Source organism: Protopterus annectens, chromosome 1.part1, assembly GCF_019279795.1.
Source record: "Protopterus annectens isolate FY-2018-M chromosome 1.part1, PAN1.0, whole genome shotgun sequence".
NCBI classification, from domain to species: Eukaryota; Metazoa; Chordata; order Ceratodontiformes; family Protopteridae; genus Protopterus; species Protopterus annectens.
The window spans coordinates 309,292,530-309,317,944 of record NC_056726.1 but is presented as its reverse complement, the minus strand read 5'-3'; the positions used below and the strand labels follow the sequence as shown (position 1 = coordinate 309,317,944).

The 25,415-nt window shown below is 43.6% G+C and overlaps 1 protein-coding gene across 5 annotated transcripts in view; it reads right to left on the bottom strand.

Moving 5' to 3' along the window:
- Positions 1-25,415, bottom strand: part of ATP8B1 (ATPase phospholipid transporting 8B1) — a 1,573,644-nt gene that overhangs the window by 856,485 nt on the left and 691,744 nt on the right. For all 5 annotated transcript variants that reach the window (XM_044074782.1, XM_044074792.1, XM_044074774.1 and 2 more), the window contains one exon: positions 13,167-13,267. In XM_044074782.1, the coding sequence (XP_043930717.1) occupies positions 13,167-13,267 (101 nt within the window). The remainder of the gene's footprint in view (positions 1-13,166; positions 13,268-25,415) is intronic.

Here is a 25,415-nt window from a genome sequence, read left to right as displayed (position 1 = left end):
AGATCTGCAGCAAGAGACATGATCTGTTTATCAGAAGAAGGGGCCTGAGCAGCAGGTTTAGGATGGGCCTTGGCCTGGCTGGTGGCCTTAGCACGTGCAAAGGCCTTGATGGACATGGATACAGGAGGCCTTGCAGCCCCACATGCAGGAGTAACCTTGTCTACAGGAATGGTGTCGGGTAGATCCAGAACTTCGGTTTCCGGAGGAAAATCAACAACCGGCACCGGAGAGATCTCCGAGACCAAAGGACGTGTTGATGCTGTGTCGTCAGCCTGGAGCGGTTGAAATACCACTTCCGAAGGGACCGAAGCACTAGCGGAGGATTTAGGAGTTGCATCGGTGGAGGACACGGGCCGAGGATGTCGGTCCCGGTCCTTTCGTTTTTTGGTAGATTGAGTTGTCGGTTGATCCGACGGCATGATATATGCGAAAGATTCACTGAGAAAGTCTTCGGCAAATTCTGCCCGGCGCCTGAGGGTGCGCTTAAAGCAAGCACAGGCAGCACAGGCTGAGACATCGTGGTCTGGGCCCAGGCAAGGAAGGCAGTAAGAATGGAAGTCCTTATGAGGTATTTGTTTACCACAAGACAAACAATTATTAACTTTCTCAATTTGTTCTGACATCGGCTGAGGCAAGAAAAAATGTTCCCCAACGGGGTACTTAGCTTTTAGATGACTTCGGTACTGAAAACACAGGAGCTGACCGACTGGCACTTGCGAACTGCTTCTGCTTCGGGCACCACGCGGCAAGAAAGACTGAAGAAGATGGCGTCGGCTGATGCCTTTATACTTCAGCCATTCTGACATCGGAGAGGAGGCGACACCGGCCGACGCCGGACCCAGACTTTGGAATCCGGCCGACCGAGGGCTGCCTGAGACAGGACAACCCATATGTTATGACTGCAGTTGCATTCTTGAAGGACATCACCCTTAGAAGCCGGTGCCTGCTCAGCGGCTCCGGACCCATCCAAGGGAGAAACATCCGTGGGTTCAATACTTGCAGAATCTCGCTGCATATACCAGACTCCGAATGGGTCTCGGTAGAGGCCTGCGACTCAAAAGTAGTGGGTATCAGGGGCTGCGAAAGTGCCTCACCGAGTACCAGCGAACCGGCAACTGACTTAGGAGAAGCTTCGTTGTCGGTTTTGGACCTCGACGGTGTCTTTTTCCTTGCGTTTTTTATGAACTATGGTAGTCGGATTGCTAACAGATGACATTTCAGGGTAGTTAAATCTTGAACCAAAATATTTAGAAGCAAAAATATACAGACGCTTAATAGTGCGTTGGTTAAATTTAGCACAAAACCAACAGCAAGGCATGTTGTGATCAGGGCCTAGGCAAGGAATACAGTACAAATGAAAACCCTTATGAGGTAATTGTATTACTTGTGGGAAGCAAATATTAACTTTTACTGACATCGGTAAGGAGCAAGAAAAAGTTTCCCCAATGGGGTACTTAGCTTTAGTTTAAAGACTTCGGTTTTGAAACTCAAGAATGAAAATTTCAGGAATCGGCCGACCGGCACTTGCGAACTGCTTCTGCTTTGGGCACCACGTGGCAAGAAAGATGGATTAAAATGGTGTCTGCTGCATGTTTTATACCCCTGATGACCTGACGTCATGGAAGAGGAGACAGCAACTGACGCAGGACCCAAGACTTTGTCATTCAGGCCGACCGAAGGCAACCTGCCAGCAGATTACCCAAATGTAATGACTGCAACAGTGAAACACAAAGAACATCACAAGATCCAAGGATTTAACTTGGCTTATGATATAAATAGAACATGCTGGCAAGAGAGAGGTGTTTCAAAGGATCTCAGTACTCTGGAATATGCTCCCCATCTATGTGAAGCAGAGTACATCCTAACATTATTTAAATGTAACCTTAACTATGGGATAGAAAATCGAAAATTCAACTCCCACAGTCTTATCCCAATGTCTGTGATAGAGGCCAACAGTAAATTCCCAGCCAACATACTCTCCCACTAAACCTTAACCTCCATACTAATATACCTCCTCCAAACAGATGCCCATATTACATGGGGGGACAACTGATTTGGGTTGCTCATCTAGACTTATAAAGGTCCAGGTGGTCATAACCTTGGTGCATCTCTATGAACCTATTACAAAGTACAGGTTTTGCGAGTACAGCTTTTTTGGAGTTAGGTCTCATAATAAAATTTTACACCCTTGAAAAGTGTCATACATTTAACTCACTGTTACAGTTAAGATGAGGGATATGCCCCTAAGTACCTGGAAGTTTAGCAGGTCTGCAGAGGTTGGATGATGAGTTAGAAAAAGTGGTAAGATGAAGTATCAAACTTGATGTCCTTACATTCACTGCTGCAGTATTTATCAAGGTGGTGCAGTGGTTAGCATTGCCACCTCACAGCAAGAGGTTCTCCGGTTCGATTCTCGGCTGGGGTGCCTTCTGTAAGGAGTCTGCATGTCCTCCCTGTGGTCACATGGGTTCCCTCCGGGTGCTCCGGTTTCCTCCCACATCCCAAGACATACTGTAGGTGGATTGGACACACTAAATTGGCCCTAGGCATGAGTGTGTGCGCCTTCTGTGGAAGGTTGGGCACCGGGCTTGCAACTAGACACTGTAAAACTCTGGTGCCAGTCATGGGTGGATGGGTGATCCGCTGTGGTGACCCCTGGCCGGGAGAGGCCAGAAGAGGAAGTAGTAGTATTCATCCATTAAGGGATTCCCTGCTGTGCAAGCCCGATGTCTGGCCAGTCTATCAAAGCCTATCATTGCTTTATGGTACACTGATCACCACCAAAACTCTTCCCGCTTAGCACGGGGCATAAAGGTGACATTCAGGCATACCATTCTCAGAACTACTTTGCTGCCAGTCAGAATGCCGTTTCTAACAGGTCTATTTGCCTACCTTCATTTTTCTGTCGTTTTTACTGTATTTTTTTTATTTGTGATCACACCTGTTTGCAGATAAGTGCCCAGTTGGGGTTTTGTTCTTTTTCTTGGGTTTTTTGTGCTGTTTGGGGTTAATGTCATCCAGGATGGGTAAATATCAGTGTGGGTGACAGATTACCCATGAAGACTGCAAAGATAAGTGCCATTTGCCTAGGAGCTTCTCACAACCATACATCTTGTTCGATTTGGCAGGCGTTCATCCCAGAAACCCTTTGTAGTACGGCTTTCTTCCTTTTCATTGTATCTTGTGAACCAGCATCTTAAATTTCTTTCTAAAGATACAGTGGAAGGAACTTCCCACCACGAGGGTCAGCCATCAGGGAAGAAGGTGAAAAAGGTAAGAACGGAATCTCCAGCTGGCCAGCCTCTGCTGGGCATTTCTCCTGAGGTTGTTACAAACCTGAAGGCTCACCTGGTTGCATTGTCTGATTTCTCTGCTGTGCCAGGGTTGCAGGCTGGAGAGCAGCAGATCCGGTTAGGCTTTTCATTCACAAAAGGAACAGAAAAACTAAACATGTTTCTTCTGCTCCTAGGGATCCACAAAGTGAGTGTCAAGCCTTTACTCAGGTGTTATTTAATTCTTTACTGCCATTAAGGCCTTCTCAATGGGTTTTGGTTCCTGCTCCTCCTTGGTCCTGTTCTCCACTTAAAAGGAACAAGGAACTGAATTCTTCTGAGAAAGAGGTGGATTCTAATGAAGAATCCCTTACTTATTCTACTCAGATTCCTTCTCCTTTAGACTACAGGTCGGAGGAGGAATTTAATAGTCCAGCTACTCTGGGGAAATTTCCTGTGGGGACATAATCTCTACGATGATGGAATTTTAAGTGGGATTGTGCTCCAGTCTCCGATATCCATAAGAGGTACTATGACATTACTGCAGGTGGCATCTCCTAAACCTGTGGCTATTCCTTTTGTTTTGGCTGCTTTACTGGATGTTTTATCTAATGCATCTATAGCACCTGATTCTCTGCCCCCTGCTCCCAACAAGCCTGATCAGTTTTATACGGTACCTGAGGATGGTTTCTTTTTGTTGTTCAGATGGCCTGCAGCTGACCCCCTCCTATGGTGTCTGTAGCCTCTGATAAGCAGTATCAATTTCTTCCTTCGTCCAAGTTATTGCCTTCTGACAAGGACAGCAGAACCATGGACAAGCTGGGTAAAGAAGGTTTATACTTAGACTACCCTAACTTTAGGGCAATTATTATCAGACCTATGTATCTGTGTTGGCTCTTCTTTCGCAGCCTTATCAGCTTTTTTTCTGATTTTCCAGACTCAAAGAAAATCTTTTCTTGCTAGGGGCTTCCTCTCAAGTAGTTATCAAATGTAGTTATGATGCAGCAGATGCCTCTTCTAGGGCTGCTGCTTTTGGTTCAGTAATGAGGAGGTAATTCTTGGCTTAGCCTTCAGCCTTTACCCGATGACAATATTAAGACTAAATTGATGTTCCTCTAGATAATAAACTGTTGTTTGGGGAAGCAGTTGTTGGTTTGTTCAAGTCTGTTCAGGATAAGGGGAAGACCTTGCAGGAGCTTAAGCATGTTTGTTTGTTTGTACTGTGCCTAAATTTCAGAGAAACTACCCTTCTTATCCAGCCTTTGTAGGTAATCTTGGCCTCTTGCTAAAAGTAAAGAGTGGTAAATGGCCACCCCATACTATGGCCACTTAGACTGCAGGGATTCAAAGCCTTCCTTTCTTGACAAACCAGGTGCTGTCTGTTCCCAGCCACATTCTCCTTTCTCTTTGCCTTTGTCTTCCTACTTGGCTTTGAATCACCCCGGATTCTTGGGTTCTGTCAGTCATTCTTCAGGGGTACTTCATAGTGTGGATATCCCATCCTCCTTTTATGGGCATTCCTCAGCCTCCTCGGGAACAACTTCCTTTTTCCTCCCAGCAGTTCAATATCTCTTGTCTCAAGGTTCTATTCAAGAGGTGCCTGTGTCCCAAAGGGGGAAGGGGTTTTATTCAAGAATGTTTCTAGTGCCCAGAAGAGGGTACTTGGAGACATATTCTAGACTTCTCTCATCTAAACACTTTTCTGAAGGTACCTTCTTTTCAGATGCTGTCCCTTCAGACTGTTTCCTTCTCTTGGTCCCTTCAGCCCTTTCTGGTATCTCTGAAGCACAATGATGGTTATTTCCATATTTCGATCCATCCTCTTTTCAGGAAGTTTTTGCATTTCTCTGTTTCCTGGCATTTTCAGTTCTGTGCTTTGCCCTTTGGCCTTTCTACTGCCCCAAGGGTGTTCACCAAATGCCTCGCTCCTGTGATTGCTTTTTGCAGGCTTTAAGGGGTCCAAATATTTTCTTACTTGGACAGCCTACTGACTCAGGCATCCTGTCTGGAGGTCCTTTTGCAAAATCTTCATTTTGCTATTTCTATTCTTCAGAGCCTTTGTTCATGATAAACTTCATAAAGTCTTCTCCGACTCCTTCTCAAGATAATGTCTTTTTGGGTTGCAAGATTCAGACAGTGCCAGTGTTGGCATCCCTGCCTCCTTCAAAGGCCTTAATTCTCATTTCTTACTTTCAGACTGTTCTTCCCTTGGCCTCCATTATAGCCAAGGGGTTTCTGAGAGCTCTTGGTTTCATGGCTTCCACCATTCTGATGCTCCCTCTCGTCAAACTCCACAAAGAAGTTCCAGTTTCTGAAGTCAGTGTGGCTTCAATGTGCTTATCCTCTAAACTTTACAGTTCCTGTTCTTCCTTGTCTCAAGAAGGAATTTCTACAGTGGATTCATCAGTCTCAGAATCCAGGACTCCCTTTTTATCCCTTTCTTCTCTCTCAGGATTTGTTCACAGATGCTTCAGATGTGGGATTGGGAGAAAAGTTTGGAGCACATCAACATTAGAGAGGAGACCTCTTATGCTGGCTCTTCAGGCCTTTCATACTCTTCTCTCCAAGGTGTCTCAAGGTATTCACAGACAATACCACAGTTGTGTTATATCAAGAAACAGGGGGAACAAGATATTACCTTACTTGCAGGCTGGTACTTCTAGTAAGGGATCTGGCTGTCAAGTATCATGTGACTCTTCAGGCAGTTTATATTCCTTAAGATCAGAACATTTGTGTCCGACACTGAGCAGGTCCTTAACTCAATTCCACGAATGGATGCTTCACAGGGATATATTTCTGGACATTGTTCACCAGTGGGGTAACTCCAAGTATATCTCTGCCTCCCTCTGAACAGACAACTTCCTCTGTTTTGTGCCAGAGACCCAGGTCCTCTGGTGTGAAAGGTGGATGCCCTGTCATTTTCTTGGAACGGGAGGTTTCTTTATGCATTCCGTCCACTTCCTCCCATTCCAAAAGTCCTGCTCCAAGATTCAACAAGATGCTCCCAAAATCTTGCTGATGACTCCCTTTTGGCTGCAACAGCACTGGTTCCCTCTACTTCTGCATCTAGCCAAGGGCAGTCATCACAAGTTACCTCACAGGGTGGATCTACTCACAAGACAAGGGATATCTCATCCATTCCCACTTGTCCACGCTTCAACTGACACTGTGGGTGATAGGGTTTTGATTCCTCATAGACACCTTTTTTTCTGAGGATGTGCTGTAGGTCCTGCAGACCAGGAAACCTACTACTAGGAAATCTTACTTACGTAAATGGATGAGGCTTTCTATGGACCCACTTACTGTGGATGTTCCTTTGGTTCTCTAATTTGTGTGAGTTGCTCACAGTGCTGGTTTGGTCTATTCTTCCATTAAGGCCCACTTATCAGGCCTTTCTGCTTGTCGGTCTAACTCCTCCTTTAGCTTCTAGATTTGAGGCTATGCAATTTGTTAAAGGCATCCTTAATATTAGACCTCCCAGGAAGCCTGTTCCTCCTCCATGGGATCTTAATTTTGTTCTGGAGAAATTGACTGAGGCTCCGTTTGAGTCTGCTGTTTCATCTTTCTTGCAACTTTGCTCTTGGAAAACAGTTCTTTTGTTAGCTCTTACTTCTGCCAGTCAGGTATCAGAGTTGCAAGCTCTGCTTGAGGACAGGGTATACTTGCGTACTAATCCTCCTTTTATGCGTAAGGTTGTTAATGAGTTGTCACTTAATCTAGTCTATTAATTTGCCTACTTTTTTCCCCTCTCCGCAATTTGACAGCAAGTATGTGCTGCATACTTTGGACATGCATAGATAGCTCACTTTATTTGGAGAAGACTAAAGCTATCAAAATCTAATCAGTTGCTTCCTTTCATCCTAGGTCTTTAGGATTGGCCATTTCCAAGCAAACTATTTCTACTTGGATTTCCAAGCAAACTATTTCTACTTGGATTTCAAAGGCTATTTCTTTTTTGTTATACTTTTCATGTGAGCCTTCCTTCTTCTGTAAAGGCTCATTCTACTAGAGCTGTGCCTTTATCAGGTGCTTTTTTCAAGAACATAGACACCAATTCTATTCTTGAAGCAGCTACCTGGACTTTTGTGCATACTTTTACCAAACTCTACAAGTTGGATGGTTTCTCCAGAGCTAGAGCTGGTTTTGCTAATGCAATTCTTCATGGCTTTTTAGAGAGCTCTACTGCTGCTTCCTCCTCCCAAGTTTCTTCTTGAGCTTTGGCACTCTCTCTTAAGTGACGAATACTGCAGCGGTGAATTCACTGGCTTAAAGTGGAAATACCAGCTCAGTTATCCTCATGTAGTCTTTATATGCCTCTGGTTACATTTTAGCATGACTCTTCTTTCCTTTTCCCTTCTAGATTCTCCAAGTGTTGTCCTCCCACATAAATTACCTCTAGGGCTTTTTTTTTTAAATCTTTCTTTATTTCTGCTTCCAAAAATCACACAGATTTTATTCACAGAAATGTTCTAATTACAAGCTAATTTCAAAATTTGTAAAAAGTCAATTCTTTTAGTGGAGCTGTAAACACACTCAAGTTGTACTGGCTTTACTCACAGAACAGTGTTACACATTTACATATTGCATGCTCAAATGTTGAATGTAATCCGTATATGAATTTTAACTTGTATTGCAGGTGGATAGGAAGATGTTCCTACCTCCGAGTTGCAGTCATTCAAAGGAGAGTGTAGTTTATTCATTCAGTTTTTCATTTGTCTCCCTCTGGGTGAGAGGCTGCAAGGCAGTCATCACGGGATTTTTGTTTTGACCACAAAGTCTTGTAGAATAAGGCATGTTTGGCTTTTAAGAAATAACACCAAACCAGGGCAATTAGGTTCATAGGTAGGTACTAGGCTATTGGCCCAAGGGCCTACGTAAGCCTAGCTAACAAGGTTCTCTGGCTTACGCCACCCAAGAAAGTTATTTTCCTGTGCCACTGTCGAGCAGAGACACAGAAGTGGTCCCCGGGGTGTATTTCCTATTTCCCATCCACTCAAGATTTTTCTTGAAGAGTGCTAATGAAGAACTTTGCTTGACATAGATGTTTAGCCTGTTCTAGAGTATGGGAAGTTTCTGGGACAGAAATCTATCCCTCCAGCAAGTCCTGTTTATTGTGGTGACAAGGTTTAGGTCCCTAGAGCGTGTAGCTCGGAGGGATTGGGATTGCTTTAGGTGTAGCATGTCTAACAGCTCTGGGAATGACATAACTTTATATGTTAGGCAGAGATCACCTCGGAGTAGGCGATATGCTATGGAGTAAACCTGGAGTTTTTTGAGATGGTCAGTTTCTAAAGAAGTCAGCGTACTTCGCTGATGAAAAGCGCTTAAGTAGATTAAAGTGGTTTCAACGTATTTTTCGGACTGTGTGTTCCTGCCTTTGCTCGTTCTAGTTTGTTAATTTTAATGTAGAGCATTTATTTGAGTCCAGTAATCCTCTGTGAGGTATTTTGTGGCCTTTTCAGCTGCTGCAGGGGTCTTGTGAGGTGCATTCCAAAAGGAGCGTTGTACTCTATAATGGGTCTAATGAGTGTCGAGTAGAGGGGAACAATGACCTCTTTTTCCTGGATGAGAACCCTTTTATAATGAGGTGTGCCACATAGGACTTCCTGGCTACTGTGGCGATGTGACTATCAAAGGAGAGACTACTGTCCACCTGGGTCCCAAGGTCTCATCACACTTTCGGTATTAAGTAGATTGCTGCCTATGTGGTAGTTCAGGGGTACAGAGTTTTTACCAAAGGGGATGACACTGCACTTTTTGGCATTGAGCTCGAGGCCATGGCTCTGACACCAGACATCTGTCACAGCAAGGCCCTTCTGTAGGATGTCCACATCATTTGGGGAATTGACTATGGCTCCTAGTTTGCAGTCATCTGCTAACTTAGTTAGGCAGAAACCTTCTGTGTTAGCCTGCATTTCAGAGAAGTAGATACCAAACAGGAGAGGTTCCAGGATGGAACCCTGTGGTACTCCACTTGTTACTGCTTTGAGATAAGATTTGGAGTCTGCAACTTTTACAGTGTGGGTTCTGTCAGTGAGCCAGTTGGCAACCCATCTTGTGATGTAGGGATTTATACCTAGTTTAGTGAGTTTAGCTAATTCTAGAATGGGGGATGGTGTTGAAAGCCTTGGCGAGGTCAAGATAAGCTGTGTGAACCACCTTACCCTCATCTACGGCTTTGGTGACTGCCTCAAAGAAATCAATCAGGTTCAGGAGGCATGATCTGCCTTTCACAAACCCGAACTGGGTGGAATCCAGAGTTTGGAGGTTACCATTGTCTTTGTTTACGAGTTCCATGATGATACGTTCCATGGCCTTGCAGACCAGGCTCGTCAGGCTAATAGGTAGATAGTTCCTGGGATCAGTGGTGGCACCCCCTTTGTGCAGTGGGATAACTGTTGCTGTGCACCATTCAGTGGGCATAAAGCCTGATGCGAGGCTATTATTGAACATGGTGCTTAAGTGGGAAGCCAGTTTGTTCTGAAGTTCGTGTAAAACGCAGCCTGGGATGTTGTCCGGTCCCATGGATGCTGTGTTTTTGGCTTTAGAGAGTGCAGCTTTTACCTGCGTAGTTGTGATTACAGGGGAGACTGCATTCTTTCTGTATAGATATGGGCCCTTTAGGGGGTGAGGGGGGGTAAAGTTAGCACTGAACTATGCCAGGATGTTGGCAATATCAGTTGGTTCTGTAATTTTCATGCCGTTGTGCTGTAACTCAGAGCAGATCTGGGTGTTGCCATCGAGATTCTTGACAGTTATAGAATGCTTTGTCGTCGTCCTTAGAATTGGTGGCTATTTTGTTTTCGTGGCTAGCTTTGGAGGATCTTATATAAGGGACCTCAGCTTCTTGCTGATGCTGACCAGGGAGCTCCACGACTCATGGGATTTTACTCTTCTGCAACAGTTTCTTCCTTCTGTTGTACAGTTTGTTTATGGCAGGGAACCACCAGATTGGCTTCATTTTTTTTGGAGGATAGCATCTTGGTTCTGTTTGGAATAGTACAATCCATGCACTTGTGTAAGTGCTTATAAGAGTGCATTTGTGTAGGATTCAGTAGTTGTAACTGTATTGTCCATCTGCATGGGTGTCATGAAGTTCACGACTTCTGCCTTAAGAAGCATGAAGTTGGCTTTGTAGAAATATTTTTACCGTGGTTTCCTTAATGGGGGCAGGATGTGGATATCAAGGGTGATTAGCTTATGGTCAGATCGGACCAATGAGGAGTTGACTTCAAGTGTGGAACACCGGTCACTCATGTTGGTAATGACTAGGTCTAGGATAATGTTGCCCCTGGTGGGGGTGTGGATAAGTTGATCCAGGGCATTGGAGTTTATGAATTCCAGAAAGCGTTGAGCTAAGGAGTTGGTACACGAGTAGTTTTCCCAATTAAAGGTGGGGTAGTTGAAGTCGCCCATTATTAGGGTGTTTGGTTGAACCCTAACGGTTTCCAGTACATCAAGAAAAGAGGAGTGGGAATCCTGGGGCATGGTGGGGGATCTGTAGCAAGCTACAATTTGGATTGCAGTTTTGCCCAGAGTTAGTTGCACTTGGATAACCTCGGATGCATTATGCTGAGCAACTAGCCTGGAGGTGTGGATATCCTTAATGAATATGGATACACCTTCTGCCTTTGGTGTTTCAGTCCAGGTTACATGGCCGAAAAGTGTGGTATGAGTTATAGCCTGGTAGTACAGGGATGCTCTCTGGAGCCTTGAATCAGGTCTCAGTCACTGCACAGATATCGATGTTCTCCATTTTAAGGAGTGCCTCGAGTGAGTGCATTTTGAGATTTAGACTTCTAGCATTGAGTAGCATTACCCTCAGTTTTTACTTGCATTTTCCTGTTATGGTGGTGAATTTGTCATTTGAACCTTACCTAAAAAAAGCACTACAGGGGCAGCAAGAGCCTTAGCCAGTATCCGGAATCCTAGGGGCGACAGGTGCAGGCCATCTGTGGCAAAGCATCATGGTCTGTCGACCATGTCATCCCAAGCAGACAGATACTGAATCCCCTTAGAATGACACCAGAAGCTTAGCCAATTGTTGAAGTCAATCATTTTGTCCTTGTACTGCAGTATCATTCTGGGCAATGGCAGAATGCTACTCAGGGCTAGGGTCATACATGCCTGGGCTACAAGATCGGAGAGCTCTTCCATGTCTCTTTTCATGTAGTCCAGGGAAGTACGTCTCAGGTCATTCACACCAACATGGACAATGACAGTCATATTTGTACTTGTTGTGGAGTGACCTGAGTGCGTGGTTTATGTGGCGGATCCTGGCATCTGAAAGGCAGCCGATAGTAGACTTCTCCTTATTTAGCTTGGTGAGTGGGACATCAGTGTGCCTGACTATAGAGTCACCTATGACTAGTGTGTTGGGTACATTGTTTTTCCTTATTGGCTGTGGACGAGTGGCACACTGAGTCTGTGGGCTACGTGTCATTTGGGTTGTGTTGGGGGATGGAGGTTGCTTACGTTTCTGCTTTGGAGGTCTTTGTTGCTTAGACAGATTGAGAGCCTCCGCGAATGTTTTTTTGTTACTATGTGTGGATTTTGGTGCGAGACTGTGATGAGTGGTGTGGTGCAAATGTTTACCTTCTCCTCATGACTGTCAAGTTCAGTTTTGGTTGGAGAGAGCTTTACCTCCAGTTTGGCTAGGTAAGTGCATCTTTCGCAGGTTGTAGTGTTGGGTGGTAGGAGGAGAGGGATGCTTGTGTACATGAGGCAATTTCTACTTTGCCTCAAGATGCCCAGATTCATCAGATGGACAGGAGAGAACACTAGGAGCTGACCCTTGGACATGCCTGAATAAAAAACTATTTTCCTCTAGATAAGTGAGGAAAGTGAGTACAAGAGCTGTTTTCCTGTAGGTAATGAGAAAGGTTGAGTGCTATAGTAATTAATCAACAATGCCAAAACTGAAAACAGCACAGATCAATTTTATTCAATCCTTTCATCCAAATGTTATAAAACTGCACAAGAATAATATTAAATTATGTAATAAGTCAATAAATATCTAGTCCATAGAAAATCGTACATCACTAAGGTAGTGACATCACCACAACAATCATACAATAAGAAACATTAAAGCTGTATATGTTGCAATATAAGCATGTACTGAATTATCAATCAATACTACAAGCAAGCAATTCATACTAAATACAGAAAATTGTAGTTTTAAAATCCTTTAATGATAATAAATTAATTTAACCCTAGAGATCTTGCACTATTGTAGCAGTTGTCAGATCTGTGCTGTTTCTAGTCCTAGTTTTAACTTCATTGGTTGTCATGGTTGGATTTTTGCTATATGCCTTAATTTATTCCACCCCCGTCACTTAAGTTTCACTTAAGTGCTTTAATGGGTGCACCAATTGTGTCAGCATTTGCTTATGCAACTGACTTGTCACCCTTTGAGAAGATGTCTAGGTCTTTTACCTCCAGTGGTAGTGCATTAATAGGAAATTTATCCTATTACGTGCTCTCTCAAGAAGTGAACAGGCAGCATCCCTTGATGCTTCTTTCTCCAGGCTGATAATCAGAGCTATGATGGCTGGGTCATAGCCAGAGCTCCTGTACCACAAAGCCAGCAAGAATATGAAGGTAATGGATGCAAGCAGCACATAAAAGTCCTCAATTTTTTTAATCACTCATAGTCAAGTGCCTAAATTCCTTAATTCAGAATTTTGAGAGCCAGTCAATAGTACCAAAACCCTAATTACATACTGCCAAGAGAAAAGCACCACACAGAAATGCTGGTTCTTTTATTCTAATCTGCATTGTGTACATTGTTGAAAAAAAACATACCATAAACCCAGTAGTATAATTTATTCCACATAGAACCTTGCTTATATAACAGTACAAACTGTTCAACAGTAGAGAAATAATTCTACTTACTGCATATTTACTACTCTTTATGCAGAAAAATTTCTTCTTCTGAAATCTAGGATCTTCATAAAAGTGCTTGTCATTTGCCTTAACTTCCCAAGTTAAGTCACCTGAAAACAAAATGTGGCAGAAGTGTCAACATGGTACATTCTGAAACTATTACAGTAAAAAAAAGAAACTGACTAGCAAAACAAATATTTTACATTATTAATAAGAACAAAGCAGTACCAAGATTAACTTCAGTCTTCATGGAAAAACAAACACTTAACTCTACAGCAGTTGTGATATAAAACTTAATGGAAGACAAATCAGTGAAGGCCACAGCAACGTTCTGCAGTTCCCCTTCCATATAATTTGCATATCTTGGGTAGCCTAGTCAAGATTTCTCTGTTTCATCTTCAAGCAGTACTATTCAGGGTACCTACCATCCTCTCAGTGAATAAATCACCCTGACTGTCCTCCATCCTCTAAATTCACTCGTCTCCTCATCTCCCTGTTTCTCAGACTGCCATATTAGAGGTGGAACACAGCTCCACAGAAGTACTAATTTTTTTTTTAAATAATGACCTCCTTGGCCTTATATGCTCAAAGGCCCCTTATATCCTATTTTACTTAATCTTTTCTTGAATGAAGATTCAGCTATAGGTCAGACCAACAAAATATTCAAAAAATCTGATAAACGTAAATGTGTCCAAGTATTGTAATGGAATAAAATATAAGCAATGACTTCAACATTAAAAATAGGTACACAGAGGAATTAAGCCATCTCTATTTTTTTAACAAATTTATTTTATCAAAATGCAAATTGTCCACAAGGCTGTTTCATGAAACCAGATAGTCTGTACTCTGAAAGCTCCTACACAAAGTTTGATTTGCTAAACACCGATTTCATGAAAGGCCCATAATAAACCCTTCCCTCAACACAGTAACACCTTTTACCATAGGTAACTAGATGTGAACTTAGAAATATAATAAATGCAAGACAATGTAGGCAGACTGGAATCCAGTGTTTATGAGGTTTACCTTACAGGTTTCAGAGTCCAGGGTACAGTCTTGACATCTCTGTTCCACTACATCTGCAGTTTGCATGTACTACCTACCTATGCAAGTTCATATTTTATCCCATTGTGCAAAAACATGAGTTACTGACTGCTGCAAAGTGGTCACATGCACTGCACTTATCCTTGCTCTTGTGGCCCAAGTTACACATAAAAAGGGTCAATGATAATCAGTTCACGTAACCAGTTCATAGGTGGGTAACTAGGCTATTGGCCCTAGGGCCTACATAAGCCTAGTCAAAAAGGTACCGTGGCTTTCGCCACCCAAGAAAATTACTTTCCTGTTCCCCTGTCGAGCAGAGCCCCAGAGGTGATCCCCGGGGGGAATTTCCTATTTCCCATCCAATCAAGATTTTTCTTGAAGAGTGCTGATGAGGAGCTTTGTTTGATATAGATAGGTAGTTTGTTCCAGAGTATGGGAAGTCTCTGGGACAGGAATCTTTGAATATCTGGGACAGGAATCTATCCCTCCAGCATGTTCTGTTTATTGTGGTGCCAAGGTTTAGGTCCCTAGAGCGTGTAGCTCAGAGGGATTGGAATTTCTTTAAATGGAGCATGTCCAACAGCTCTGGGTTTGACATAGCTTTGTATGTTAGGCAGAGATCGCATCTGAGTTTGCGATATGCGACAGAGTAAAGCTGGAGTTTGAGACTGTTAGCGTAGGGCATCTATTTGAGGCCAGTAATCCTATTTGTCAGGTATTTCTGCAGCCTTTCCAGTTGTTGTAGATGTCTTCTGAGGTACATACCAAAAGGGGCATTGTACTCTATAATGTGTCTAATGAGTGACGAGTAGAGGGGAACAATGACCTCTTTTCCTGGATGAGAAACCTTTTGTGATGAGGTGTGCCACATAGAAGGATTTCCTGACTACTGTAGCGATGTGATTATCAAAGGAGACACTACTGTCCACCTGTGTCCCAAGGTCTCATCACACTTTCGGTGTTAAGTAGACTACCACCTATCAACCGAACCAAACACTTGAGGAAATCAGGCTCTGCTCTCGATATACACAAAGTTTATTGAATCCACCAAAAGTACAAAAGCTCTTAACGCACAAAAGACCGATACGTTTTCGATTCTCTGTCTTCATCAGAAAGCAAGAAATACACACACATAGAACACACAAATCCCTCCTTTTATACACCCTGTGCATCATTAAACAATTAATCACAAATTAGCAGCAGTTTAACCCCTAACAAGTCGAAGTGAAAGAGAAATAAAATATACAAGTCGCTTTGTTGTCATTTCAACCTTTGATACTAGCGAATTTGCATACAAATATATATATATATATATATATATATATATATATATATATATATATATAACCATTTCAGAATATCTAAAATATATATAAAATAAATTAATCTAAAAAACATTTTTGTTTTACTTTTCTATTTATCATCTATGCCTATATAATATTAAAATGTTCAAAGGTCTTTACAATTCATACGAAAACAGCGCCATCTGGTGTTGACAAAAATTCTTAACATCTTATACAAAATTTATAATAGTATGATACACATTTGATCCTTAAATAATACGGACCCAAACATAGAAAAATCCTTCCTATATATAATCAAAAAATAATAAACATAGAATATTTATATGTATAAATATTGATAACATAAATAATTAAATATAAATATTATATTATTAAATATAAATATTGTATGTTTCCATAGAAATTGATAAAATACATGGTTAGCTTAACTAAAAAAATGATAAATAACTCCTAGAAAATGCATAAAGGAAATATCCAAATGGTATCAAGCATATAAAACAATGAATAGCCCTCTTCAATGTAGTATATATGGTGATAGTAGGCCTAGTTCATTTTTCAAAATCTCGGAGGGATTGGAATTTCTTTAAATGGAGTATGTCCAACAGCTCTGGGTTTGACATAGCTTTGTATGTTAGGCAGAGATCGCATCTGAGTTTGCGATATGCGACAGAGTAAAGCTGGAGTTTTTTGAGACTGTTAGCGTAGGGCATCTATTTGAGGCCAGTAATCCTATTTGCCAGGTATTTCTGCAGCCTTTCCAGTTGTTGTAGATGTCTTCTGAGGTACATACCAAAAGGGGCATTGTACTCTATAATGGGTCTAATGAGTGACGAGTAGAGGGGAACAATGACCTCTTTTCCTGGATGAGAAACCTTTTGTGATGAGGTGTGCCACATAGGATTTCCTGACTACTGTAGCGATGTGATTATCAAAGGAGACACTACTGTCCACCTGTGTCCCAAGGTCTCATCACACTTTCGGTGTTAAGCAGACTACCACCTATGTTGTAGCTCATGGGTACAGAGTTTTTACCAAAGGGGATGACAATGCACTTTTTGGCATTGAGCTTGAGGCCATGACTTTGACATCAGGCATCTGTCTCAGTGAGGCCCTTTTGTAGGATGTCCACATAGTTAGGAGTTTTGATTATGTCGCCTAGTTTGCAGTCATCTGCGAACTTCGTTAGCCTGTACTTCAGAAAAGTAGATAACAAATAGGAGAGAACTCAGGACTGAACCCTGTGGTACTCCACTTGTCACTGGTCTGAAGTTGGATTTGGAGTCTGCTACTTTCACAGTGTGGGTTCTGTCAGTGAGCCAGTTGGCAACCCATCATGTGACATAGGAATTTATACCTAGTTTAGTGAGTTTATCTATAATTCCAGCGTGGGGGATGGTGTCAAAAGCCTTGGTGAGATCTAGATAGGCTGTGTGAACCCCCTTACCCTCGTCTACGGCTTTGGTGACTGCTTCAAAGAAGTTCGTCAGGATTAGGAGACATGATCTGCTTTTTACACACCTGAACTGGGTGGGGTCCAGAGTTTGGAGATTACCAATGTCTTTGTTTATAAGCTCCATGATGATACGTTCCATGGCCTTGCAGACTAGGCTCGTTAGGCTAATGGGGCAATAGTTCCCAGGGTTTGTGGTGGCTCCACCTTTGTGGAGTGGGATAACTGTCGCTGTGCACCATTCAGTGGGTACATAGCCTGAGGTGAGGCCATGATTGAACATGGTGCTTAGGTGGGGTGCCAGTTCATTCTGTAGTTCATGTAGAACACAGCCTGGGATGTTGTCAGGTCCCATGGATGCTGTGTTCTTGGCTTTTGGAAAGAGTGGCTTTTAACTGTGCAGCCATGATTATAGGAACTTTGCATTCTTCCGGTATAGAGAAGGGCCCTTTAGGGGGTGAGAGAGGGGTAAAGTTAGCACTGAACCAATCTTCCAGGTTGTTGGCAATATCAGTTGGTTCCGTATATTTAGTGCCATTGTGCTGTAACTCAGAGCAGATCTGAGTGTTGCCATTGAGATGCTTGACATAGCTATAGAATGCTTTGTGATTGTCTGCAGAATCAGTGGCGATTTTGTTTTCGTAACTAGCTTCGGAGGATTTTATGAAGGATCTCGGCTTCTTACCCAGGCTGGCCAGGGAGTTCCTCCAATCATGGGATTTTACTCTTTTTTGCAACAGTTTCTTTCTTCTGTTGTAGAGTTTGTTTATGGCAGGGCACCACCAGATTGGTTTCCTTTTTTAGAGGATAGCATCTTGGTTCTGTTAGGGATAGCACGATCCATGCTCTCGTGTAAGTGCGTATAAAGTGCATTTGTGTAGGATTCAGCAGTCTTACCTCTACTGTCTGTCTGCATGGGTGTCATGAAGTTTGCCACTTCTGTCTTAAGAAGCGTGAAGTTGGCTTTGGAGAAATATTTTACGGTGGTTTCCCTAATGGGGGTGGGGGCAGGATGTGGATGTCTAAGGTGATTAGCTTGTGGTCAGATCTGACCAACGAGGATTTGACCTCTGGTGTGGAACACTGGTCGCCCATGTTGGTAATGAACAGGTCTAGGATACTGCTGCCCCTGGTGGGGGTGCAGATAAGTTGATCCAAGGCACTGGAATTTATGAATTCCAGAAAACGTTGTGCAAAAGAGTTGGTACAGGAGTAGTTTTCCCAGTTAATGGTAGGGTAGTTGAAATCACCCATTATGAGGGTGTTGGGTTGTACCCTAATATTTTCCAGTGTATCAAGAAATGAGGAGTGGGAAACCTGGGGCATGATGGGGGATCTGTAGAAAGTTACAATTTGGATTGTGGTCTTGCCCAGAGTTAGTTGAACTTGGATAATCTCAGATGCATTATGCTGAGCAACCAGCCTGGAGGTGTGGATGTCCTTAATGAATATGGACATGCCTCCACCTTTAGTGTTTCTGTTCAGGTTAGGTGGCCAAAAGGTGTGGTATGAATTATAGCCTGGTAATGCAGGGGTGCTTCTCTGGAGCCTTGAACCAGGTCCCTGTCACTGCACAGATCTCAATGTTCTTCATTTTAAGGAGTGCCTCAAGTGAATGCATTTTGAGGTTTAGACTTCTAGCAGAGTAGCATTACCCTCAGATTTTGCTTGCTTGTATCTGTTACGGTGGTGAATTTGTCATTTGAACCTTGCCTAAAAAATGGCACTGTAGGGGTGGCAAGAGCCTTAGCCAGTATCCGGAATCCCAAGGGCGACAAGTTTAGGCCATCTCTGGCAACGCATTGTGGTCTGTTGATCATGTCATCCCAGGCAGACAGATACTGGATCCCCTTAGAATGACACCAGAAGCTTGGTCAATTGTTGAAGTCAATCATTTTGTCCTTGTACTGTGGTATCATTCTGGGTGATGGCAGGATGATACTCAGGGCTAGGGTCATACCTGCCTGGGCTACAAGATCGGAGAGCTCTTCCATGTCTCTTTTTATGTAGTCCAGGGAGGTATGTCTCAGATCATTCAGACCAACATGGACAATGACAGAGTCATAGTTGTACTTGCTGTTGAGTGACCTGAGTGCATGCATTATGTGGCAGATCCTGGCAACCGACAGGCAGCGGACAGTACATTTCTTCTTGTTTAGCCTGGGTGAGTGGAACATCAGTGTGCCTGACTATAGAGTAACCTATGACTAGAGTGTTGGGTATGTTGTTATGCCTTATGGGCTGTGGTTGGGTGGCACACTGAGTTTGTGGGCTGTGTGTCATTCGGGTTGTGTTGTGGGGTGGAGGTTTTGAGGGACTATGTGAAGAGTGTGGTGTGGTGCAAGTGTTTACCTTCTCCTCTTGACTGTCTAGTCCAGACTTGGGTGAAGAGAGCTTTGCTTCCAGTTTGGCTATGTAAGTGCATCTCTTACAGGCTGTAGTGTTGGGTGGTAGGAGGAGAGTTGTCTGTGTACATGAGGCAATTTCTGCATTGCCCCAAGATACCCAGATTCATCAGGTAGACAGGAAAAAACACTGGGAGCTGACCATTAGACATGCCTGGATAGGTGCTTATTTATTAAGTTCATAGGTTCATACTAGGCTATCTGCCCCAGGGCATTTATAAGCCTAGCCAGAGTGTGTTTGGCTTTCGCCAATCATTTTAAATTAATTTTGCTATGCCCTTTTTCGAGGTTAGTATACTGTGCCTCTGTCTAACAGTGACACAGAAGTGATACCTGGGGTAAACCTACGATCTCCCATCCACTCAAGATTCCTCTTGAAGAGAGTCAATGAGGGACTCTGCCTAACCTGGACTGGGATTTTATTCCAGAGTGAAGGGAGCCTCTGGGTTATGAATCTGTCCCTCCAGCATATCCTATTTATTTCAGTGCTAAGGTTCAAGTCTCTCGAGTGCGTAGCTCGATGGGATTTGAATTTTCTGAGGTGCAGCATGTCCATTAATTCCGGGTTGGACATGGCTTTATACGTCAGGCACAGATCGCCTCTGAGCAGGCGGTATGCCACTGAGTAGAGCTGGAGTTTCTTTAACCGGGCAGCATATGGCATCTGTTTGAGCCCTTTGATCATCTTGGTGAGGTACTTTTGGGGTCTTTCCAGTTGCTGCAGGTGTCTGGTAAGGTACATCCCAAAAGGGGCGTTGTACTCAATTATGGGCCTGATGAGTAAAGAGGCATGATGACTTCCCCTGATCTAGATGTGAATCCCTTCATGATTAGGTGGGCTATATAAAATGTTTTTCTAACCACTTTGGCCACGTGGTTGTCAAATGAGAGATTGCTATCAACTTGGGTCCCCAGGTCCCTAATTACTTCTTCTGTACTTAATGGATTACCACCTATGTGGTAATTTGTGGGCACTTTGTTTTTGCCAAAGGGGATGACTATACACTTTTTGGCGTTTAGCTTGAGGCCATGGCTCTGGCACCAGTTGTCTGTTTCTATGAGGCCCTTTTGGAGGATGCTTGTGTCAGCTGGAGAGTCGCCCAGTTTGCAGTCATCTGCGAACTTGGTCAGCCACAGTCCTTCCATGTTGGCCTGTACCTCCAAGAAATATATACCGAACAAGAGAGGTCCCAGGACTGAGCCTTGTGGGATGCCACTTGTAACTGGTTTGGAGTCTGACATGGCTCCAGCAATTCTAACCATGTGGGTTCTGTCCTTGAGCCAGTTTGCAACCCATCTAGTGACATAGCTGGTGAGCTTATCTATAATGCCCGAGTGGGGTATTGTATCGAAGGCTTTTGCAAGGTCCAGGTAGGCTGTGTGGACCACCTTCCCCTCGTCAATGGCCTTGGTGACTGTTTCAAAGAAATCGACCAGGTTTAAGAGGCAGGATCTGCCCTTAACAAAGCCGAACTGGGTAGGATCCAGTGTCTGTAGGTCCCCAATATCTTTATGAGGTCCATGATGATCCTTTCCATAGCTTTGCAGACCAAGCTAGTCAGGCTTATGGGGCGATAGATTTCAGGATCCTTTGAGGTACCACCTTTGTGGAGAGGGACCACTGTTGATGTAAGCCACTCTTTGGGTACATATCCTGTAGTAAGGCTGAGATTGAACAGTAGTTTTATGTTTGGGTTTAGCTCTTCTTGGAGTTCATGTAGGATGCAGCCCAGGACACAGTCTGGTCCCACTGATGCTGTGTTTTTTGCTTTGGAGAAGGCGGCTCTTACCTGAGCATCTGAGATGTCAGTGGGGCAGCACTCTGCTGGGATAGATATTTGCCCTCTTGGTGGGGGGGGGGGGAGTTTGCGCTGATCCTGTCAGCTAGGATGTTGGCAATGTCTGTGGGTTTGATGTATTTTTTGTCATTTTGGAGTAATTCTGAGCATATCTGGGAATTCCCACCCAGGTTCCTAACAACTAAAGAAAGCCTTTTGATTATCCTTAGTGTCCTGTGCAAATTTTCTCTCGAAGCTGGCCTTAGACGATTTTATGATTGCCCGTACTGATCAGAGATACCTTCCCTTTTTGGGATTTTGCTCTGTCATGTAGTAGCTTCCTCCTTCAATTGTATAGTTTGTTTATGGCTGGGGTCCACCAGACAGGACGTCTGCCTTTGGAGGACTGGGTCTTGGTTTTATTTGGGATTGCATGATCCATGCATTCCTGAAGGTGTTCACAGAATGCGTTTATAAAGGATTCTGCGGTCTGGGCCGTATTTTCCACAGGCTCGGGGGCTTTGAAGGATTCCACCTCAGTTTTGAGGAGTGTGAAATTTGCTTTAGAGAAGTTTTTCACTGTGGTTTTGTTTTTATCTAGACAAGTGAGGAAATCTGAGTACTGTGGTAATTTGTAGCTTATTTAGTGCTTATGAGTTCTGAACAAGTGCTAAGCTCAAAGAAACAGATACGAGTTCTAAAACTAAAAAACTGGCTAGTTTTAAGGGAAAATCTAAAGAGCAGACTTTATGGCGCCAGTTCATAGATAAGTACTAGGCTATCTGCCCTCAAGAACCATTTTCTCTTTCAAAGGTGAGAATCAAACCCTGTATCTTGTGTCGGCGAGGTAAACACCTTAACCATTATACCAACCCCACAATCTAGCAATAATGCAGCTAACAAATGAATAAATCAACAGCCTTCAATCTGAAGGCATTTTAAACTCTCGCTGTATGGCGTGCAAAAAGGGCCAAAATCTTTATGCTCAGAAACAACTGGCCCATTGTTTGACAATGTCTATATTACTTGCCTTCCATACTTCTGACAAGTTCTCCAACTTTCTATGTAGTAATAGAAAGACGGATTCTGTCAGTGAGACTGACAACTTAAATACAAGTTGAAGTGCATTTAGTGCTGGAGATTTTTGTATTTAACTACCTGACCCTAGTGGATTTTTTAAGCAGCAGTCTAAGCTACAATCCAATAATATGTAATCAGTAGCAGAAAGCATATGAAGACAGTACAGTTGTGCAATATCTTACTTGCACCTTTCAAGTGTGGTATTGTCAGATGTGTGCCTTACATGCAAGGTGTACGGTACATATGTGACATACTGTCACCTAATCCTCAGGACTGAAGTGCCTGAGAAGAACTAAAGCAACCCCAAAGAAAGGCAATAACATGTACATCCAGGAAGGGAAGAAAAGGATGCAAGAAAGACCCCTCAGTCGGGGGGGGGGGGCAACAGAAAGCAACAGGGGGCAGGACAGAACAGAATACTGTTAATAGTGAGAAGTAGGATATCTACTATTATGGCAAGATCTTAACACAACTATCTCCTTATCAATATCAGCACTTACATTAGATGCATGGAAGCAGGAATACCTAACAGGACAAAATCATCCTCCGTACAGAAGAGTAAAACCTGTCTGGTGGACATCTGCAATAAACAAACTATATAACAAAAGGAAAAAAAATGCTGTCCAGGACCAAGGAGGAGCAGGTGCCCAATTGGAAGCAATCTCTCCTTAGCCTGAACAAGCAAATAAGAGCACTAGCGAAATCCTCCAAAGCCATCTTTGAGTCCAAATTGGCCACATCTACTAGAGACAATCATAAGGCCTTCACATATGTCCGCAGTCTCAAAGGAAGCACCCAGATCTGTTCAGAACTGGTGGTTAAGGACACCACATACACAAATGCTGTAGATATACCCAAACTACTGGCTGACAGATTTAATGAAAACTTCACTCCTCTGTCCCCCCCATTAGTAAATCAGGACATCCCCAGTACCTGTCCCCCTTCCTTACCTCTAGGGAACAGGTCATCACTGTCCTCTCAAAGGCAAAAAAATACAACCTCCATGGGACCCGATAACATCCCAGGCTGCATCCTACATGAACTCAGGCATGAACTTGCAGCACTATTTGACACCCTATTCAACCAAAGCCTGAGCACCGGCTTTGTCCCAGCCGAGTGGAGGACAGCCACTGTCATCCCTTTGCACAAAGGTGGGGCATCCACCGATCTGGGAAATTATCGACCCATCAGCCTAACTAGCCTGATCTGCAAGGCTATGGAATGGATCATCATGGACCTCATTAACAGGGACATTGGGAACCTCCAAACACTCGACTCTACACAGTTTGGCTTTGTCAAGGGGAGGTCATGTCTGTTAAATCTAGTTGACTTTTTTGAGACAGTCACCAAAGCCATGGACGAAGGGAAGATGGTGCACACTGCCTACCTTTACCTGGCCAAGGCCTTTGACATTATTCCGCACCCAGGCACAGTAGACAAACTCTCTCAACTAGGTATCAATTCATATGTTAACAGATGGGTAGCAAACTGACTCACTGATAGAACCCACCTAATCAAAATAGGGGAAGCCACCTCAACTAGTAGATCCATAATGAGCGGCATACCCCCGGGATTGGTCGTGGGGCCTTTGTTATTCAATATATGCTTCCCTGAGGTGCAGGCCAAAACCAGTGAGCTATGACTGACCAAGTTTGCAGATGACTGCAAGATGGGCATGGTCAGTTCCCAAAGTGATGTGGATGTCCTCCAAGAGGGTCTAACCCAAACAAATGACTGGTGCCAGAAACATGGCCGCAAGCTGAATGTCAAAAAATGCATCATCATCCCTTTTGGGGAGAGTGACGTCCCCACATATCACATTAATAACGGCCTAAGCACGCAATAAGTCATGAGGTACTTGGGCACCCAGGTTGGTACCAGCCTGACTTTTGACCACCATGTTGCTTCTGTTGCATGGAAAGCTTTCTATATGGCACACCTCATAAGCAAGGATATCTCATCCAGAGACAAGGAGGTCATAACATCCCTGTATTTTTCCCTTTTCTTCTTTCGGCTGCTCCCGTCAGGGGTCGCCACAGCAGATCAACTGTTTCCATTTCTTTCTGTCCTCTGCATCTTGCTCTGTCACACCACCACCTGCATGTCCTCTCTCACCACATCCATAAACCTTATCTTAGGCTTTCCTCTTTTCCTATTACCTGGTAGCTTCATCCTTGGCATCCTTTTCCCAATATAACTAGCATCCCTCCTCTGCACATGTCCAAACCAACGCAATCTCGCCTCTCTGGCTTTGTCTCCAAACCTTCCAACCTGGGCTGACCCTCTAATATATTTATTCCTAATCCTGTCCACCCTCATCACACCCAGTGCAAATCTTAACATCTTTAACTCTGCCACATCCAGCTCTAACTCCTGCCTTTTTGTCAGTGGTACTGTCTCCAACCCATATAACATAGCTGGTCTCACTACCCTCTTGTACACCTTCCCTTTCACTCTTATTGGTACTAGTCTGTCACGAATCACTCATGGCACTCTTCTCCACCCACTCCATCCTGCTTGTACTCTCTTCTTCACCTCTCTCCCACACTTACTATTACTCTGAACTATTGATCCCAAGTATTTAATCTCATCCACCCTCGCCACCTCTACTCCCTGCATCCTCACCATTCCTCTTTATCCTCCCTCTCATTCACACACATATATTCTTTCTTAGTCCTGCTGACCTTCATTCCTCTTCTCTCTAGAGCATATCTCCACCTCTCCAGGGTCTCCTCCACCTGTTCCCTACTCTCACTACAGATCACAATGTCATCTGCAAACATCATAGTCCACGGGGACCCCGGTCTGATCTCGTCTGTCAACCTATCACCATTACAAATAAGAAAGGGCTCAGAGCTGAACCTTGATGTAATCCCACCTCCACCTTAAATACATCTGTCACACCCACTGCAGACCTCACCGGTGTCACACTACCCTCGTACATATCCTGTACCACTCTTACATACACTTCTCTGATACTCCCGACTTCCTCATACAATACCACAACTCCTCTCTAGGCACCCTATCATATGCTTTCTCTAAATCCACAAAGACACAATGCAACTCCTTCTGACATTCTCTGTACTTCTCCATCAACACACTCAAAGCAAACATCGCATCCCTTATAAGGCCCATTATTGAGTACAATGCCCCCTTCGGCATATACATCACAAAATACATGCAGCAGCTGGAGACACCAC